Below are 22,195 nucleotides of genomic sequence, written 5' to 3' on the forward strand. Positions count from 1 at the left end.
AATTCCAAACCGTAAGAAAATCTTACGGTTTGAATTTTTAATCCAAACCGTAAAATTTCATTACGGTTTCGGTAAAAATATAATTTTGCCAAACATCTGGTTATTTATAATAAAATATTAATAAATTTGAGTATTTTTAAAAAACTCGGATAATTATATCAGAAATAATACTCTTGTAGAACATATATTGCCTAATGTTGCTATGGAAACTGAAACGTTTTTTGTTATCAAAATTTTATGATTTCACTAAAATAATAATTTTAAATAGCTCCATGAACACGTGAAGGCAGTATATTCAAGAGAATTCCTATGAAATTCAATTTTCTTTAAGTAAAGGTTGGAGGTCAACCCATTCAACTATATATATATTTAATATTTATAAATAATTTTTTTCATTTGGTTTTTGAACGTGCAATCTCCCAAACAGAAAGAATTACCTTTGCTATTAGATCAAAGGCTGGTTCACAAAATTCAAATATGTTAAAAGTTAGTTTGTTCCAACTCTAAAATTTAATTTATACTTCATGTCTTCTATTTATACAACACTCACCAACTCATTTATAAATAATATAAAGGTTCTCAAGTTAGTCAGACTCTGAAACTGATAATAAAGCATACGATATTCCTAAAATTTAGAATTATTATTTCTACAATATTAACAACAAAGCGCATCTGGTGTAGTGGTATCATAGTACCCTCCCACGGTACTGACCACGGTTAAATTCCCTGGATGCGCATTTTTAAATTTTATTTGCTTTACTTTCAAGTCTTTTTGTGTTATGGCCCATTATAGTTTATAAATTGTTTGGACTCCAATCGAAATATAAAAGGGGAAAACAATTCATGAGTTTACATTTAATTTAAATTTGTATACTTGTCTCTTCATTGGAACAAAATTTTCTTAATTGATATAACAAACTTTATTATATGAATTAATAAAATTTTGTTCCAATGAAGATCAGAGATAAATAAAAATAGTTATATATACCTTATGTAATTAAGTGCATGTTTGATCAAGGTTATCCGTATAACTTAACCATCACTTTTATTCGTATAATATTCTTTAAATATTCTCTCTTTTTTATTATTCGTAAATCTGAATTTAGGTGAGTGGCTTTCATGTTATATCAAAGTTTAGGGAAACATACTATTCAACACAATCTCCATATGAAAGTGTACTTGAAAATCAAATTTTAGATTTTTTTTTTTTTTAGAAAATTTGCTATTTTTTAGATAAATAAAATCACTACTTTTGAATGGGTCAAAATCTTTAAATCAGGTTATAATCTACGTTTTGATTTTCAGATTTTTTTTTCTTTTAGAAAATTTCTAGTTTTTACATAAATAAAATCACTACTTTTGAATGGGTCAAAATCTTTAAATCAGGTGATAATCTACGTACCTACCTAAAAAAGAGTAATTTTTTTTAAAAAAAATATAAAATTTGGTTCGAAGTTCATTTCATATGAAAATCATGTTGAGTGGTTTGGATCGACTAATTAAACTTTAATCTCATTTCTGTCAGAATTATATTTTAAAAAAAAAAAACGCAAACACCAAATTTAAATGACCATTTATTAATTTATTATGTTTTTCTTCCACCCTCTTTCGGATAATTATATACTTGGAGTCTAGGCTAACAGTAATCATTATGTTTTGTCTAAAACTGTGAACTTTTTAATTTTTTTTTTAAATAGAGTATTTAATATTACAACCAAAAATATACTCACAACAATGATATATAAAAGAAATCATTCATAATGTTACATAAATAAAATAAATAACATCAACCCCATGCAAAATAAAAGAGTACAATTAAAATTAAATAAAAATGAAACGTATCGTACGGACTATAGAAAATTTGAACAACCTCGGAACAACAAACTAAAAAGGGGAACTTACAATCATTGAGACTCAAAATCTAACCGTTCGTCTCTACTTGCATTCTTTCGTGTAGTCTCCTTTTATTGTTATGCTAACCAACCCCTGCAATAATTAAGAGAAGAACAATTAATTACAATGAAAACAATAGCAAAGTGTATATATATGAGCAGCAATCAAGTAAAGAAATGTTAATTACAACCAAAGAAGAGCATGAGGTCTCACTTTTCTTTACGCACAAATGGGATATGGTGAATTTTGTGTAGATCTTCATCTCCTTGCATAGATTCACGTAGCTCATGTGAGGGCCAATTTACTACTAACTCTTGAAGAGTCAGCACCTTTTGTAGTTCGGGAAGTGCGTTCAGCCTCTCACAGTTATGAATTATGAGGTGACGAAGGACAGGCATAGCTCCCTCTTTTATGTCCCAATGACATAGATCTGCCAGTACAGAGAGCTCCAGTTTTTCAAGGTTAGGAAACCCTCCGGTTGAACAAATCAGCTTAGTTCCCAAATATGAGTCTATGCCTAAATGAAGTATCCTGAGGCTCAGCAGCTTCTCCAATATGGGCATTGGATCTTCCTCAAGTTTAGACCATTGGAGCGTCAATTTGGTTAGGTTTGGTGGGAACATCTCAACACTTGGAACACATATATATCTCATCCACTCTCCTTCGAGATTTAGATTTTGTATCTTCCCATGACAAGGTAAGTCCGTTGTACCACCAAATGGTAGCATCCCACCTCCCTGTAGAATATCCAAGTAGACCAACTGTTCGGTCCTTCTCAGCACAGCCTTGAAGTTTTGCCACATTTGTAGAGCCCTTTCATTATCTCTACTCCCTTGAAAGTGAATCACTAATGTACGTAAGTTGATACAACATGCTAATTCCCCTATTCCTGTCTCTATATTCACATGCTTGAGTGTTTGTAGATTTCTATGTTGATCCCATTTTAAACGGAAATCGAAACCCCAGTTACCATATACATGTTTTAGGGTTGGAATTAGGACATCCAAAACAATAAATCGTTCAGAAATTGACCCCTTTAAATCAATGGTTTCTAGATTATAGAAGGAAAACTTCTTAAATAAATCGTTTGGAATTTGACAGTTTCTTAAACCCAAATACCTCAAATGTACCAAGCCCTTCGGCCACTGTCTCTGGGTGAATTGTCTCATATCTACACTCTGCAAGGTTAACACTCTAAGTACACTAAAGCCACTATAATTTAATTTGCTAAAGCCACAATCCTTTGATGAATATCGGCCAAAACCAAAACAGAGTAAAGAACGAGTGTTTTCTGAATAAACACCATCCTGTGTGAGAGTGGAAAATTGCAGTGCCGCACGGCGTGGTTTTATAGCAGACAGTTGGTTAACATCTTCGCCTTCTTTTGAGAATACGGTGAAGAAGTTCTCCTCTTTGGCTTTGGTGATAGCCAAATCCCGTAGAAGATCGTGCATATTGCAGTATTTACAGTAGCCGTTCCATGATTTTTTAGTAACTTGAATCAAGCACCTACAACAATATTTTTCATACAAATTGACATCAAAGAAGTAGGAAAATATTTGTTTATGAATAAGTTGGTATTTCTTCAAGTCAAATTAAAATCAAAAATTGATAAACGCTTGGCTATATCTTTCGTCCAAAGAAAGTTTTTATAAATGATGAATGCTGAGATATATATATATATATATATATAAGTAGGTATTCCTTACGGTGGTCCCACTAGGATTACCGAAATGAGGTGATAGAAATATAAAATATATTTAGGAAACTGCAAATGCTGAAATTATTATTATAAAAATTCTTACTCAGCCAATATCTAAGTTACATATAAATTTGGTTTGAGTTAGATATATTTTGTTACATTATATATTTTTCTATATGGATAAAATTAAAAATTTTGGTATTGTTTGACGGTGAAGCAATTAATTAAGAATATGGCTGTCCTCTTTTATTTAGGTCTAAAAACTACATCTAATACTCATAGTATTAATTTGTTATTTAGATAGTTGTATCACTTGTATGAAAATATTTATCAGTAACGCACTGTTAACTGCTAACTAATATATCAACAAAAAGGCCGTTTTTCTATTAGCGACGGGAGTATCCGCGAGAGTATACATACGGTATCTTTTGTGAATATTGTCTCATTCTTGTACTCTTAACTGCTAACTTAGGTTGTTGGCCGGTATACCGTAGCATACGTGTGCCGATCGAGGGTTTCAGATATCTACAACAATATTCTGAACCGTTCAAACTTTTTATGCACGAATCTCAAAGCCAATATTCTGAACAGGCATTGAAAAATATTTGATCCGGCTTTATAGCTAACTGAAAGTTTGAGGTATTAAAACCTACGGGCTTCCACTTCCATTGAAAAATATTTGATACGGACTATGTTGAGGTGAGAGAAATTTCTAAAAGTAACTGTTTTGACCTACTTTAATCAAAAAAAGGAAGCAAGCAATAGTAAAGAGACATGGCAACACAATCGCACATGCGATGCATCTCATCTTCAAAAAAACTGACGCAATTCTTACCTTCAAGTTACTGTTTACCGAACAAATTTTTAGTTTTCCAACTAGATAAAGTTCTTGGATTATTAGTCTGTTAGAACATTTCATCTTTTAGCAAAATATTAAAAACACAACAGTTCTATATTAAAGCTAGCAGGATGACAAACTCCTGTCATGTGGTTATTTTTTTATTTTTTATTTTTTAAAAGCAATTTGCCATTTATTTGAACGAGACGATAAAAAAAAAAACTAAATAGCCAGCATTTTGAGAAAAAAAAATCCAAATCGTTTCTAATTAAAATACTTGGCCAAATTGCAGAATCTTTTATTAATTTAATTATCTTTTTCTGATTTTTTTATCAAGTGTACAGGTATAACTTTCAATAACTTTAGTCAAGTTTGAGGCTTTTGTCAGTAAAGATGTTTAAGTAAAGCGTTGTTAAAAGTTTGGATTTGACACCTATTTCCACTCCTTTTGTCAGCAGGAAAATAGTAAAAAAAACAACAAAAAAACAAAAAAAAACCTAGTCATTACCAGTTTACTAAGTAGACGGTCAAAAGAACCTCTGAGAAAACCCAATAATTACAACACCTAGACAAGCAAAAAGACAATATATAGAAGCCAACCCATCCGTTAGAAAGGATTTTTTTTATTTATAGAAAATATTATAAAATAAGAGAGAAAAACCAAGAGTTCCTCAACTTTTTTATGTATATAGAAGGATGAAATTTTACCGATCAAAATTTTAGATTGGTAAAAAATTCCCCGATCCAAAGGTTTTCATTTTTAGATCATTGGTTTGAGTTACAAACGAGAAGAGTGAATAGAATTTTTATTTTTAAAAATTATTATCAAATAATATAGAAAATAGATGGAATACCTTAGAATTTTGATGTACTAGAATAATCAGGACCAATGATCTAGATTCAAAGTTTGGACCGAGATTAGTGGATCGGAATTTTTAATCAACTTTATTATCCAAACATATTTCTCTTTGCCTCAAAATTTCTCCATATCAGATTGTGTTTGGAGATCAAATTTTACATTTTTTTTGAAAAAATTTCACTATTTTTTTAGAAATTTCAAAACCGGATTTTAACATGGTAAAAAATATAATAAAAAATAATAAAAAGTATTCAAAAACACAATTTTGAAAAATTCTTAAGAAATAGTAAAATAATTCCAAAAAATGTAAATTTTGGCCTCCAAGCACATGCTAATATAGAGAACATGTTGAGCGCTTCAAATTAATTATTTGGACATTAAAAATGTAAAAATAACATATAAACATATGCCCTCATATGCTTATACAAGTAAAGTAGCGAACCTCTCTATCAGCTTGCTTCACTCTTTTAAAATAAAATTTTGTCAGTTTTGGATTTTTAGATCTACTATTATGTCTTGTTTAATTGGATGAAGGGCAGAAGAAAAGTGGTAAGACGTTATTCTTTTGATTTACTGTAATCTTCTAAAGTTTTTATTTGATTGAAAATTTAATAGACAAAGACGTTATTCTTTTGATTTACTGTAATCTTCTAAAGTTTTTATTTTTTTACCCTTCAAATTATAGTGTAACGGAAGAAGACAAGATCAATCAAATAAGAGAATAAAATACAAATTATATCCTTGACCTCCCTTTTTCTTCACCTCCGGGTGGGTGTTGTCATTGTCAATTTTATTACTTAATTTGGGTAAGCCAATTAATTAATTTATGTTAGTATGTACTCAAATCTCTTCCTCGTCACTCATCGGTTCAATTTATGTTTGTACCCGACCGATACCGTTCTAACTCGGCCGAGTCAACTTGGACTCGGCGGATTGGACTCGGCCAATTTTCCAATCCATGTATATATCTACAACAATATTTTGAGTCGAGCAATGTTGAGGTGAGAGAAATATTTAAAATAACTGGTTTGATCTTCTTTAATTGATACCTCATTAACTGTGTACAGTCTCATTGCAGTAAACTTAATCTTGAAGTAAAAGGTAAAAAACCCTGGTTGGCCTTTAGGCTGTGCTCCAGAACGCGGAGGGTAACGCTCATTAAAGGGAAGGGAGGGGAGACGCGCTCAGACCGCTGCTGCCCGTCTCGTTTACTCGCCCCATAAAGAAGGAGATCGGAGAGGAGAGGAGAGGAGAGGAGGGGAGACGGAACTGTGGCAGGGGGAAATCAAGTGTACAAAGCTGCGAAATTCGTACCCCCCGATTCGGGGTGTAGACGAAGTAACACGAGCGCGTTCCTCTTCCTTCCTCTCCCGTCCCCTTCCTCTGTGCGACAGGCTTCTGGAGCACAGCCTTACGGCTCAACACAGAAAATTGTTTGGAACTTTGTGCATATCTTGTCTCTTTGATATTAATCAAATTAATCAAGATTAGGTTCGAACTCAATAAAGATAAATTAAATTTTTTTAATCAGTTTAATTAATCAAATTATTTCTCTTAGTTTCAAAATTTCTCTCTATTTAATTGTGTATGAAGGTTTTATTTTTAATGAAGTTTTGCAGGGAATAAATAGGCTGAATAGTCAAAATTTGCGAAATCAGACTATTAGTGAAACTGGAGAAGGCAGTGGTTGGGTTGATTAAATGAAAGACACACAACTGGTACTGCTGGAAGAAGATATATGGAGACAAAGGGCAAAAATCTTGGAGTTCATTAATGGGCACGACATCACCAGAAATTCCAAGGATCCACCGGTTAAAGCTATATGGCCAACAAATTGACCTCACACATGTACAAAGGCCATTGACAGTGGAGAAAATCAAAGGAGTCATAAGAGAATGGTCTAATAATAAAAGCCCCGGACCTGACAGGTTCCCGGGGGAATTCTACAAGGCATTTGATGACTCCTTACTCCCAGATATACACGCTGTACTTCAGACAAAATTACTTGAATTTTTGGACATGAGAGAATTTCTAACAAATTATTTCTATGAGGTACAATCCTTGACCATTATGCATTAAAAGATACTAAATTTCGTGCAAATATTCTTATGTAAAATAAAATTTATTTGATATTATCATTGAAAATTAAATTTGGAAGGTAAAAAGGAGGAATGGTTAGAGAGGTAAAAAGGAGATCATGTACATGTACTGGGTATTGATTGAATATCGGGGGAGTCCCTGGAGAGGACATCTTTTATACGTGATAAGTACCTTAAAAAATAGAACTGAAAAGAGATGTACCTTTCCACTAGCTCTTCAAGGCATTTCTCAGATTTGTCATCTACTGTTCCAGCTCCATTTTTCGGTATGAATCCTTCAGCCATCCACATTCTTGTAACGTGCACTCCTGAAATCTTATAATCTTCGGGAAATGCAGCAAAATAAAGAAAACAATCTTTGAGATATCGAGGTAAGTCTTCATAACTCCTGGCAAGGACCTGCGAGCACTGTATCCCATCTTTGTCGTGCCAATCTATGGTCTCGTACAACATGTTCCAGGCAGTGTAGTTGCGGTCCCTCCTTGTGAGGATACCACCTAGAACAACCAATGCCAAAGGTAGCCCACCACATCTTTTCGTTAATCCATTGGCCACATCTAAGAGATGAGCTGGGTAATTCTCAGGTTGTACATGTTGTTGAAAAGCATTTCTGAACAGGAGAGCTAGACCCTCATCTTGTCTTAGGTAACGGAGCTTATACGGTTTTGTGTTGCAATCTGCTGCTTTGGCAACATCAAGCGATCTGGTGGTAATGATCACGCGGCTCGCATTGTACATCTCGGGTAATGCCTTTTTTAACTGCCCCCAAAGATTAATGTCCCACACATCATCTAAAATAATCAAGTATCTCTTGCCGTTCAAGAAATAGTTCTTTAGCTTCACTGGTAAATCCTTATGTGCTATGGGTGGATCTTTTCTTTTCATGTCAGGTCTAACTTTGTAAAGAATTTCTCTCAAGAGTTCATTTAAATTGTACGTTTGAGAAATGGACTGCCATGCGCGAAAATCGAATTGTCCCTCCAATTTATCACTGTTTTTACAAAAAAAAAATGTTTTACATCAAGGAAAAATAAGGAAGATAACGAGAGAAATTTATTGTTAAGAGAAGACTCTTTCAAGTTTGAACCATGTATGTGTACCTAATTTACCATGCATGGAGCTAAGAACATTTGGAGTCATTATTACCATCTTGTAAATTTTATTAACCAAAATAGAGAGGCTAATTTTGGGTGTAGTTGAGTAAGATTTATATTCATGTATGCAAATCATCATAACTACATCAGGCTGGATTACATGTTATGGTGATTATCTATGGAACAAATTATCAGAACTACATATATTGGGTGTAGTTGAGTAAGATTTATATTCATGTATGCAAATCATCATAATTTAACTCATACATCAGGCTGGATTACATGTAAGAATTTCATGCAAAGTAATTGATTACTAATAATTATTCATAACAGTATCTTTCTTTTCCTGATTAGATCGAAGAATGGAATATCATCACTTCTTGTGAAAGGACAACAATTTAAATTTGGACAGTTGAGTTCTTCAGAACTAGTTGGTTTGGAATGTACCAATTTTCTCGTTATAGATTAATTGTTCCACAAAAATTTACCAGATTTATATATTAAAAATAAAAGTTTAAAAGAAAGGACACGTACCTGTTGTATAGTTTTTGGGCGAGCGTTGTCTTCCCGAGGCCGCCAGTACCCACAATCGAGAGCACCGTGCGCCTGGAAATACTGCTATTAAGCAGCTGGTCGATAATCTTTGCCTGGTCATCCTCAAGGCCAACAACTTCTGGATCATCAACATCATCAACATCATCAATAGCACCAAGATCCTCAATTCTCAAGTCGGTTCGGCGCTGGTAAAGCCGGTTTAGTTCCTCTATGATTTTCTCGAGCTCGTCATGCAGGCCGAGCATGTACGTTTCATAGTTTCTTTTGGCCTTCTTAAATGGCCTGACAAGCCAATTGGAACTGTCTGCATGGTTTTTTGCTTCAATCTTAACCCAGAAGGTATCAATTGCAGTAGCTATTCTGTTGGCAATTTCTCTGACCTGGTTCAGCCACACTGTTACCACATCATTTCTGGTACCCTTGGAATCAACATCTTTTAGCAGCGCTTCGATCAAGTGAAGCTCCTTTTGCACCTGTTCGATCTGCCCACGCACAGCCTGCACTTCCCGAACATTCTCGCGCAAGATATCAGCAAGCTTTACCAGCACAGAGATCACAGCTTCTGCCATGTATTTCTGATTGTGGGAATGTTCAGAATAATGAAGATTAGGATCCAATACCAAAATATCAAATCCCAAAACTGTTACAAATCAAATACCAGTAAAACCGAAAAACATGGCTCAACTTGATTTCTCAAAACTCATCATGAAAGTAAAGGAATACCTTTTCCCAATCTCAGATCCGTTGCTCTCTTCTAATCTCCTCGACTTTGCAACAGTAATGACCAAGAAGAAAATAGAAGAGCCTCAACGACTAGCTCTGGCACTCGCCGTGACTAACAATCCCAAGCTCAAGGTCGAACACACCAAGACCCTAACTCCAAAAAAGAAAGGAGCTATCGCTAGTTAGCTACTGGAGTGATGAGAAGAAAGAGAGGTATTTTTGGTGGAGTGATGAGAAGAGAAAGAGAGGTACTTTAGCGCTGGGTGTGAACGGGTTGAGTCCAACGCAACATCCACAACCGATCTCACCGTGATTTTTAATGATAGGAAAATTGAAAAACAAAATATTAAAAACAAGAATGGGTCTGTGAAAATTTTAAAAACAGGAAGGGGTACACGGCCCATGGCGTCCCTGAGGGACGCCATGCCAAATTCAAGTCCGAAAAAAAAAAAAATTGAAAAAGTAGGGACGCCATGCTATTTTTAATCTCCATGGGACGCCATGGCATACCCCAGCCCAAGAATTTCAGCAAAAAAAAAATTAATTAAATTTTAGGGATGCCATGACATACCCAGTCCCATATACAAACCTCACGAAAGCTCTTTTTTCAGCTGAAAAATGCTAAGTAAAGTTTCGTTTTCAGCTTTTGTATATGGGACTGGATATGCCATGGTGTTCCTAAAATTTAATTAATTTCTTTTTTTTTAGGTGAAATTCTTGGTCTGGAGTATGCCATGGCATCCCGCTGGGACACCATGGCAACCTCCAGCCTTCCCATTTTTAAAATTTCCACGGTACCTTTCTTATTTTTAATATTGTATTTATTTATTTTCTTATATATAAAAATTTCGGCCGATCTCAACTCGGATGAAATGAGACAACTCTTACGGCAGCTCACTATGCTGCTTCAAAAAAACTCTCGAAAGAATTCATGTACGGCCATAATGACAAATGAATTATTCGGATTCGTTTCGGCAAGATCAAAAATTCGTGATTCGGAAATAATTCGGATATAATTCGGAATTATCTGGACCATAGATCTCAGTTATGCAAGAGAGCAAAAAAATAATGTTCTGAAAAAATTAGAGAAAAATTCGTGAATAATTCATAAAATTTAAGAAAAATTTGTAAAATTCGCTAATTATTCGGTTTAATTCGGTCAAAGTTCGGCCAATCGAATAATTCAGCGTTCGGTTTGGAATCACCAAAATAACAATTATTCGAGAATAATTCGCAAATCTTGTGATTATGTGTTTGTCTGCCAATCTATTATATAATTCTCAAAAAATTGAATGGATTTTAGATTCTGTTACAATTGAGACCATATAACCGAAAATAGAAGTTTATTAGCTTTTTTTTTTTATTTAAATATGAAACCAAACGATTTGATACCGTTGCAAATGACGCCAAAATAGAAATCCTTGAAGAGAGCTTAATAAATATTTTCTCAAAAATAATTTCAAATATTTTGTATATAAATGATTGTGCATCCAATTTATTATCCATTAATAAAATTACAAGAGACTTAAATTGTGAGCTCATATTTTCATCAATTTTTTTTTTAAAAGTACTCCAGTATGGTTGCCAACCTCCAAAATTTTTAAATGTACCATTTTCTAAAAAGAAAAACAGAAAACCACGATTCATGTGGAATTATAAATCTACTACAACCACTTCTAGAGGATGTGGAACTAATTACTGGGAACCGCATCCACTAGATGCGGCTCTATTTTTATTTTTTTACTCCAAAGTTTGAGATTCTGGTCTCAGATGAAATGAATTCGTATTGATTATAATATATAATGTATTATTTTATTTTATATTTATTTTTTACCGAAAATTCTAGAAGTTTATTCGCTGATAGCCCTAAATTATTTTTTTACAAAAAAGTCCAATAACATATATATTATTTTATTTTATGGTTATTTTTCACCGAAGACCTTAAAATTTTATTTGCCGCTATCTCTAAATTTATTTTTATTACAAAGAAGTCCAATAACATACATATTGTTTTATTTCATTTTGTAATTATTTTTCACCGAAGATCCTAAAAGTTTAATCGCTGATAATCATAAATTAATGTTTATTACAGAGTAGTCCAATAACATATATATTATTTTATTTTATGGTTATTTTCATGAAGATCCTAGAAGTTTATTTGTCGATATCTCTAAATTAATTTTTATTACAAAGAAGATTAATAAAATATATATTATTTTATTTTCTTATTATTTTTCACTGAAAATCCTGAAAGTTTTATCGCCGATATCCTAAATTAAACTTCTACAGATATCGACGAATAAACTTCTAGGGTCTTCGGTGAAGAATAACCATAAAATAAAATAATATATATGTTATTGGATTTCTCTATAATAAAAATTAATTAAGGGCTATCGGCGAATAAATTTTTAGGATCTTCGTTGAAAATCAAAATAAAATAAAATAATATATATGTTATTGGACTTTTTTGTTTGACATTCACACAAAATAAAAATAAATATATTTAAATGAAAATAAAAGACAAATGAAAAAAATAAGTAAACTTCACCCGTTATTTTGAGGGAAGATATAAATTACACAAATAATCAATCCAATAATTCAGATCAGAAACATTATAAATATATTAGGCATCATTTTAATATATATATATATATATATATATATATATGAGTCAGATTGCTAATTTATAAATACAAATTGCACATTTCTATAAGATCACTTCAAGCGCGTACAATTATTAAAGCAGATCAGACGGTTATGGAACCATCCACAGTATTAACAAAAATCACGCTGGACAAATTTGAGTATATAAATTAAAATATTTTGTTGTTATTATGAATAATTATACAATTAGCCTTCTTATAAAATAAAATTATACTACGATAATTTATTTATCTCACAATTTCAAATGTTTAGTTTAGTCTCTAAATTCACAGTAGATCTATATGTGTATGTATTGTTTAATTAAAATTTATTGAATTAATAGCCGGATTTTATAGCTATAATATCCTCATGACAACTGTAATGGATAATTATATAGAAATGAAAGCAATCAATATGTGCAATAGCGAAAACAACACCTCCCATTAAAAATAAAAAATCAATATGTGCAACTTGACTCGATTGTTTGATCCACTTTGCTCACTTTTTTTAAATCTTGACATTTTAAATTTATCACTATCGATGCACTAACAAAAAAAGGGTGACACCACATGAGATGCTCAGACAAACAAATTGATATAGAATTATTTATAATTATTCGAATTAATTAATTATTCGATTCGTTTGCAGCCCTAATCATGTACGTCAAAAAAAATATTGTTAATTGAGATCTGAGAAAAATAAACTTCACACGTTATTTCGAGGAAGAGATAAATTGCACAAATAATCAATCCAATAATTCATATCATCAAAACATTATAAATAAATATATTAGGCAGCTTTCACCATATATCTTAGACAATTATGAGCACATTTTTTTAGAAGAAAATATGAGTCAGATTTCTAATTTAGAAGTACAAGTTGCACATCTTTTAGAAAATGTACCATATATAAATACAAGTTGCAACTTAAATAATCAAAAAGTACAATAATGGAGGGCAGTAGGTGAGAATATTCAATACTCAAGACATAATATAATGAGACGGCTCGTTTCTAGATAAAATTTGATCTGACGATTATCTCCAGTTTGCATGATCACTTTGTCCAGTGTTTGATGTTTTATTTTTGTTTGATATTATTAATATATTTTTATAGTTTATGGCGTTTGATGATTATTGACCATATAAAACAATGGTCTTCATTACAATGTTTCTACTAAGCGGTTGCTCACTACTGTAGATATACCACAATTATCGTCTGTTTTCTCTAAAACAACCGGTACAAAAAAAAGTTTTGTAATTATTGCACCGGTTTTATATATAAACTGATGGTGAATATAGCACATTCACCATTAATTGGTTTTCAGTAAATAAACAGTGCAAAAATATGAGATTATTCTCCATCTGTTTTTTTTAAAGAAACCAGGTACAAATTGTTCGACATTTAATTACTATTGATCCACGTAAAATATTGCAGTGTTTAGTACTTTAATGTTGCACACTTTATTTTGCAATTTGTTAAATTAACTCAATATTATTTACCATCTGTTAATTATTATTTTTATGCAAACATATTTTATTTTGAAACCATGGTATAATGAACAAATTTCAATTTTCAAATTTTATTAATATTGTTCATCGGTTTATATATATAAAAAAAAGACAGCGTCATAAAAATATATGCTCTGGTTTTAATTTAATAACCGGTGTTAATTTGTTTGAAATGAAAAATATCCAAATTGCATCTCTCTCTCTCTCTCTCTCTCTCTCTCTCTTTTCTTTACTATTTTGCAACTGGTTCGGGTCAAGTCGTCACCTTTTAATTTTAATTTTCTATTTATTTGGTGTTGTTATGGTGGCGGAAGATATAATTATGTGATAAAATCTTTTAATAGTTAATTAATAGTCTATATCTGGAGGGTTCTATTTCTCTTCTCTAGTGTTGGGCGACAATTAGAGTGTTTATAAATCACTAAAAATCAAATTAAAATTCTTACTTTTACACCGGAATATCAATTATAAATTATAATTAAAAAGAAAGAGATCCTACGATGTAAGACGTGTCTCAATCAATTTCGTAGAAGGTGGAAAATTAACTTCCCTCTCCACCAAATCTTTCAATTAAAAATTAGTCATTTTCATTTCATGTTAGTTAATTTTCTTGTCCCCAAACTTTCGTAGAAGCTTCCAATTAAAATATTGGTGCAGATAGAGGTCTAAAAACGTATTGTGCCATAATTAAATTTGGAATAATGATTACAACACATCGTGATCAAGGTACAACATGATCACATGACCATGTTTGATCCTAATTACACACAACTTATGTGACAACGTGTCATACCGTACTCGTGACTAAATCTTTCGTATATCATACCGTGTCATGACTAGATATTTTATTATGAAATTAAAAGTGCATAAAAGAAAAGAAGAAAAAAAAAAGACGTATACTTCCCAGAAAAGTTGCCAAGCACACGCACGTGCATTTAATTGCCACAGCAACAAATTGGAATTCAGATTTTTTTTTTCTTAATATTTAAAAGAGATTCATATTCTGGAAATATCCGAATTATAATTGGGAAAAATTATTCTTATTCGAATTTGTATTTTTTCTTAGTAATTAAAAAAATTCGGAACTGGATCCAGAAAATTATCCACTCTGTTTATTTGAATCAGAATTACAAGTGGATTCGGATGGATAAAACCGTATTTGATTATATGCATCTTTTTAATGTTGTTTTTTGTGTAGAAGTCTTAATTTTATTTGAATATGTATTCGCCATACGTAAGCAACATAAGCAAATTATATTATCTTTTGATTTGGTCATGATTTCTATTCATTTTTTAAATATTATTTAAGTAATTTTTGATTGATTGATAATTGGTTGGTCTTGTCTTTATTTTTTTTCTTTTTATATCATTCAAAGAATTTTATTTGTCATTTGATGTGTCATTTTGTATGAGATTTTGTTTTATGAAAATTTGTCAAAAAGAAAAAAAATATATATATATGTGTCATTTAATATGTCATTTAAAGAATGTTATTTCTGGGTTGATGTCATTTAATATGTTACTTGAAGAATGTTATTTGGTATCTCATTTAAATTTTTTGATGAAAATTTATCATTTTGTATGTCATTTTTTTGTTCTTTTAGAATATGTCACATTGTAATGCAGGTGCAGTACTAGTTAGTTATTTATAGTACTATGTATAGTGCACTTTGGTTTGTATTATGGATGTATATATCTTCATTTTCAAAGTTCAAACATTCTATGTATACCACTTAACATGATCTCTAAATGAAAATGTGCTTGGATGCCAAATTTTTCATTTTCTTTTTTACTTTTTTTTTTCGAATAACTTTTTCTAAAGACTCTGAACCATTCAAAAGTAGTGATTTTCTCTCGAGTGAGTCTATGGTAATACGCATATTACGGTCTTAGGTGTAATACGAAATCTAAGCTCTTGGATTTTTGTCAAAAGCCGTGCTGTGAACTTCGTTGGATCAAGCACTAACGGAGTGACTCCGTTGAATTTTGAAATGGTCCGTTTCTTATTTGTCTCTCTAGCGCAAAAACCCATCCTCTACCTTTCTCCCTCAGAAAGTCAGAATGAATCGCGTCGTCACGCTCTCTCGCCCGCGTTTCACCGACGCTCCCTCATCAAATCTGTTCTGACAGCCGAGGTCCACGATGGCTCCCTTTCTTTCCCACTCCCTCTGTCGAAAGGCTGCTCGACCCGCTACAGCCTCCTCATCTTTCCGATCTGGTAATTGCCATCGATCCCTCTTTACCTCTCTCTCTCTCTCACTTTATCTCTGAAAGCTATTAATTTTGGGGGAAAGTTTGATTTTTCCACAAAAATCTCAAATATGTAGAGATATAGCCCTGTTCGGTACATGCGTGTGATTGTGTGCCGGTTCAAAAAAAGACAACCCATTTCCCATTAAACTCCTTGTCGTTATTTCGTTTCAGTTTTTAACCATCCCTTTCTATAATTTATGTAAATATTTTCTATAATTTCATAACCAGTGAATTTATGAAGATACCCGGAGAATTATATAATTAAGCATTTTATATCTTTTCACTAATTCTCTTGAAGTTTAGTGTTAACGTAGAATCTGGAATCTGAAATTGAGTAGTCATGGTGGGTACATCTAGGGCTAGTATAATTTAGAGTATGCTGTCATTTAATTTTTTTAAGGTTTAAGTCTTGAATTGTTGACAATGGTACTAGGAGGTAGCACAAGGCTACATTAATTAAATTGATGAGACATACAGGATTGAGCCTATATTCAAATTGACGAGGCATACACAGCTATATTCAAACATTGAGGTTGTTTCTGTCACATATGTATGATTGCGCCTAATAAATTGACAAGAATTAATGTTGGGAGCTTGGCTTTTTGCAGTTATTTTTTTAAAAATAAAGAGAACAATAATTTCATAAAAACTTAATATAGTTTGATGGTTAGTTGAGAGAGAGTTTAGTCCTGTGTGATTTTACTTGTACAGTTAAGGGAGAATTGAACAAAATGGATTTGCTACATGTCATGATACTTATTTCATGCAGCTATATTCTAAAATGGATTTGCTACATGTTTCATAATTTTTTATGATTTTATGCATATTTAATTCACTTCTTTCAACGTTAGGTCTCTGTTCATTGTTTTTGCACAATTTTCACCATCTTACCTACTTCACAATTTTAGTACAGCAAATTGATTCTTTGTTTTTGAATGGAACTGCACAGCATTACATTTTAGTATCAAGTCTACTATGTAACAAAATATCAATATTTAATTCTATCTAACACTCGAGTTAACACCAATGCAAAGTTAACAGCATAGATTTCGATGCACACTTCACAGATAATTTTAAAATATGAATTTTATTCTGGTCACACGTTGACTGTTTTCTGATATTTTTCAGATCCTAACTATTTTCATTACTCCTATTAATTCGTTTGTCCAAATATAATCTATAAAATTTCTAATTCCCTTTCCAATCTTTTGTTCAGTTTTGTTGGTAAGCAATTTTATTTAAAAATTAGACAATTCGGTTGTACCGGGCACGATACTAAGTTTTTGTCCTTGCAATGTCAATCGTCAATAGTAAAATAGTAAATCCAGAATTAATAATCAGTCCAGAAATGACTTCCTTGAAGCGTCAACCATCAAACTTATCTCTTTTTTTTTTCTCTGCAGAAATTCACAAGAACTTATTTGACGTCAACCGTCGAATCTATTATAGTATTTTGGTATTATGGTATTACTGTATTATGGTACATGCCAGTATTAGTGTCTAATTTAATTATACTGTTATTTTAATTAATTGTGCAAAATTTTATATTTTTCAGATATATTCAAAGATCAATCCAGTATTTGGATTAGTGCACACTTAGATATAGTGTCATTTGGATTTCTTGTATTTTGTTTTTTATTTGCAACTTAATGTTAAAAGAATATCATTGTAAAGGCTTCCATCTCAGATTTTTATATGCAGTTCTATGGAGATGCCATGGGAAAGGGCGATATCAAGACCAGCAGTTCAAGTTTCATTACTAGCAGTTTGCATAGGCGTTATTGTGATTTGTGAATGTGACACTGGATCAGACATTTTCTTCTTTTCTTATATGATAGGATATTGCTAGAGGTGTGATTAGTGTGGAAAAGCAACAGACTTAGCTGTCTTTCTCTTATTAACTATTTAATTGTTAATTATGTAACATAATTTAAGAAAATTGTTCACATAGCCTTTACTTTTAAATTTTATGTGTTCTTTAATATGTATGGAGAGAGAGAAAGAGAGAGCATTTTCAAAAAGAGAGGGAGATGGGGTTTGTGTTGTTCATCGTGGAGAGAAGTGAGAGATCTCACTGAATTGAAATTTCATGTATGTAGAGTTGGTGAAATTAAAATGAATTGAAATTGCAATTCGTTGGTTGCAATTGCAAAGGCTTTCACCAATAGAAAATATTAGAGATGCTCTTATGTACTTACAGTGAATCAAACTACATGTGTTGAATCAAAACTATATATCAGACCAAACTATAGGATTCAATGTAAAATTTGATTCAAAATTATGAGTTATGTTAATCAAATTGAGACAAGTGCCATCTGTAATCAAATAAAATTTGATTCCAATTAAATTATTTTTTGAATCTATTAACCAAGTAAAGTGCCATCTGTAATCAATTTAATCAAAAAACCATGAGTGGGAACAATACTAAAACCAACCTCGTTGGGTGCCTTCATAAATCAAATAATCTAACATAAAATAAAATAATCAAGCACTCAATCATAAACAGAGAGAGAGAGAGAGAGAGAGAGTGGAGAAAATGGAGTTACGGAGGGGAAACTGGAGGAGGAAGCCGAATTGAAGAGGGTTTGAGTGAGAGAGGCAGAGGGGGTTGAGAGAGAGACGGAAGCGCCTAACTACAATGGAGATGTAGGAGAGGAAAGAAAACCTAGATGGTTCGATGACTGAAGTTGCGAAGGAGATGGTGCGACGACTGAAGTCGCGAGGGAGAGACTATTTCCAGTTTTCGCGCTGGTTGAGAGGGAGATGGTGCGACAATTGAAGCACGCGATTCATTCTGAGGGAGAAAGGTAGAGGAAGGGTTTTTGCGCTGGAGAGACTCTCAGACGGACCATTTCAAACTTCAACGGACTCTGTTATTGCTTAGATCCAGCGAAGTTCACCGCACGAATTTTGATGAAAATCCAAGAGCTCAAATTTTGTATTACACCTGAGACCGTAATATGCGTATTACCATAGACTCACTCTTTTCTCTCTATCTAAGAAAATAGTAAAATAATTTAAAAATGTAAAATTTTCACTAAAATAGTCCTCTTGGTAATAGTGATACCTTCAGATACGGGATCATAAGTCATAATGGATACATATGCAACACATTTTGCCGAGTATGTTGTGTATATAATATAATTGTGTACAGGACCCTTTTTTCCCTTTTAATGAAATAGTCAGTAAGCTACTGACCTTAAAAAAAAATAGATTAGAAAGCTAGTACCCAACTTAAAACACTTGCTCATTCGTAACTCACTCTAGAATTCGATGGCAGGTCAAATGACATGGAAGGCCGAGAATTGGACGAGCTGGCATGGGAAAAGCCCATCCAATAAGAAATAAGAAATACAAATGACATTCCTAATTCCTAATTCCTAACCAGTTGGGTAAGGGTACTGAATACTGGTCGTTACTTTTCAGGTGCGATATATATACTAGTCATTGCTTCTTAGGTGTGACAAACTTTGAAATATTAATCGGTCTAACTCATTTACTAATATTACCAAGTTTAGTGAAAAATGGGTTAGAATACCAATTAAACTCTGAAATATGTTAGTAGCTAGGCTATCGTTTGACAATTATGCGAGTTGTTATTCCTTTAAATATTGTTTCTGAGCATCTGTACACATTGCATATGAATTGACAAAACTGTGATACTGTAGACTGATACATGTATATCTTAATAGGATAAATCCCCGATAATGAAACCATGAGATTTAGTATGCATATTTGTGCTTGTACACCTGAGTGAGATTAACGGAAACAACATCAAAATGCCAGTTCAATCCTCACAACAACTTCATTACACATTAATCTATTTTTTTTTTATATACCCACTTGAGTGAGATTAAATAATTGCTAATAAGTAAAAAACTACAAATATCCTTCAATCCAAGCTTAACTTTTAAATTAATTAAACAAATTAATTAATGTAACCGATTTAGTTTGAGCAGTAGCCAGGAAAACACAAATGTAATATATGGCTTCATGATAAGATATATATGTTTTCTTTATAGACGAATATAAATATAAAGAATAATAAAAGAAAATTCTTGATAGTGCATGTAATTGGGTATTGGTATTACTTAATATTATATGCGGTGCAGAGAAAATGAAAAGAGACAAATTAAGAAAGGAAAAGAATACTGACTGACATGTGGAGTTTACATGTCAGCGACTCTGTTTGTAAATTAATTTCTTTTGAGTAAATTGCTAAACTTTTTTTTAACCAGGATTATCATACTCCTGTATTAATTTATTTCCGGTTGGTTTCGGTACTAAATATATGGTACAGCTTCAAACAAAACCGATCTAATTTGAAAATTTGATATTACATAACTTAGTCTTTCTTTTGTATATTGTTTAATTTATACAGTTGAAAAAAACATATTACTGAATTTATATTTTGTGCATTTTACAGTAAAAATGATACTTGCATAAAATTATTACTTCCGTGTTTAAAATTATTACTTGCATAAAAAGTTAATCATTACTTTTATAATAACTAAAGCGAGACTGTCTTCAAGTACGAATACTTATAATATATATTTTTAAATATTGTTAAGTAATCATAAATCATAATTAAAGATAAATAAAGCAAAATTTATAGATAATTAAAATTTTAAAACAAACTTTAAAATTAAAGAACAATTAAACTGATGCTAATTGGATGAATTACCTTTAATGGAATGAGAGTCATGTCTTTGTTGGATTTTAATCTAACGTTGAACATATATGTAATATAATTATGAATTGTATACTGTAATATATGATGAGGAGGGATCAAGTTACAACAATTTTTGAGTTACAACAAGCATTTTTTATATTTTCAAAGTCTAAATCGTCGATCCAAACCATTAGATGTGATCTCTACAATACAATGTGCTTGGAGACCAAATTTTACATTTTTTTGAATTTTTTTACTATTTATTAAGATGGGTATAAAATTCAATGGTGTGAATTTGACTAGTTTTTGTACCCATCTTAATAAATAGTAAAAAAATTCCAAAAAATGTAAAATTTGGTCTCCAAGCACATTTTATTGTAGAGATCACATCTAACGGTTTGGATCGACGATTTGGACTTTGAAAATTTGGAAAATGCTTGTTGTAACTTGTTGTAACTCAAAAATTGTTGTAACTTGATCCCTTCTCATATATGATTGTCATACTTAAGTGATCTAATATGAAATTAATATATTAGACAATCTATTTATTTAATAGAGTCTGATCCATAAATACATAGAATAATTTAGACAAATTTTAAATAGATAATCAATTTATGCCGGTCATTTTTTTTAATACCCAAAATAAAAAACAAATTTACCAAACTAACCAATCTTTTGATTTTTTTTATTTCTACCCAGACCGCCTGGTATACTGGCGGTCTAGATCTGTAGTAAACCTCCAGGTGGTGGGGCGGTCCACTAGGAGACCTGACCGCCCACAGTCCGGGCGGTCCACTATGCATCAATTAAATCTGAACCGCACATCTTAATGGGTAACTTAATCTGGGCCGTCGGTTAAAGGATTTTCATGCAATTTGATCTATAGTCTGTTTTTGGTGGGCTGCGCAAGTGGAAACAAGAATAAAAAATATTACACCTAGTGTTATGTATGTGGGCCTGATTCTAGGAGTATGCGGGGGGTGGCAGGGGGGCGGCAGCCCAGAGAATTTTAATTCTGAGAAGTCAAATTGCATAAAAATCCTTTAACCGACGGCCCAGATTAAGTTACCCATTAAGATGTGCGGTTCAGATTTAATTGATGCATAGTGGACCGCCCGGACTGTGGGCGGTCAAGTCTCCTAGTGGACCGCCCCACCACCTGGCGGTTCACTACAGATCTGGACCGCCAGTATGCCAGGCGGTCTGGGTAGAAATAAAAAAAAATCAAAAGATTGGTTAGTTTGGTAAATTTGTTTTTTATTTTGGGTATTAAAAAAAATGACCAAATTTATGCAGAATCAATTTATGTTTTATTTTTTGGTGTTCGCAGTCACAATTGAAAAATCAATTGTGCAT

General features: G+C 32.1%; 1 protein-coding gene and 1 pseudogene across 1 annotated transcript; both read right to left on the reverse strand.

Annotated features, from left to right (window-relative positions):
- Nucleotides 1-22,195, reverse strand: part of LOC144553791 (uncharacterized) — an 87,927-nt pseudogene that overhangs the window by 31,700 nt on the left and 34,032 nt on the right.
- Nucleotides 1,925-9,980, reverse strand: LOC144554400 (disease resistance protein RPP13-like). Its single transcript, XM_078302721.1, has 5 exons — nucleotides 9,764-9,980; nucleotides 9,020-9,615; nucleotides 7,594-8,382; nucleotides 2,107-3,402; nucleotides 1,925-1,986 (listed from the first exon to the last, which is right to left on the reverse strand). The coding sequence occupies exons 2-5, from the start codon at nucleotides 9,607-9,609 to the stop codon at nucleotides 1,971-1,973; spliced, it is 2,691 nt and encodes an 896-aa protein (XP_078158847.1). The 5' UTR covers nucleotides 9,610-9,615; nucleotides 9,764-9,980; the 3' UTR covers nucleotides 1,925-1,970.

Source organism: Carex rostrata, chromosome 5 (genome assembly GCF_964058835.1).
Source record: "Carex rostrata chromosome 5, lpCarRost1.2, whole genome shotgun sequence".
Lineage (NCBI taxonomy): Eukaryota > Viridiplantae > Streptophyta > Magnoliopsida > Poales > Cyperaceae > Carex > Carex rostrata.

Excerpts from the sequence above, each read along its gene's own strand:
- LOC144554400 (XM_078302721.1), bottom strand. The coding sequence starts at position 9,609 with ATGGCAGAAGCTGTGATCTCTGTGCTGGTAAAGCTTGCTGATATCTTG. Across the intron at positions 8,383-9,019 it reads GCCCAAAAACTATACAACAG|TGATAAATTGGAGGGACAAT; the intron begins GTACGTGTCCTT and ends TTGTAAAAACAG. Across the intron at positions 3,403-7,593 it reads CTTGAAGAGCTAGTGGAAAG|GTGCTTGATTCAAGTTACTA; the intron begins GTACATCTCTTT and ends ATATTGTTGTAG.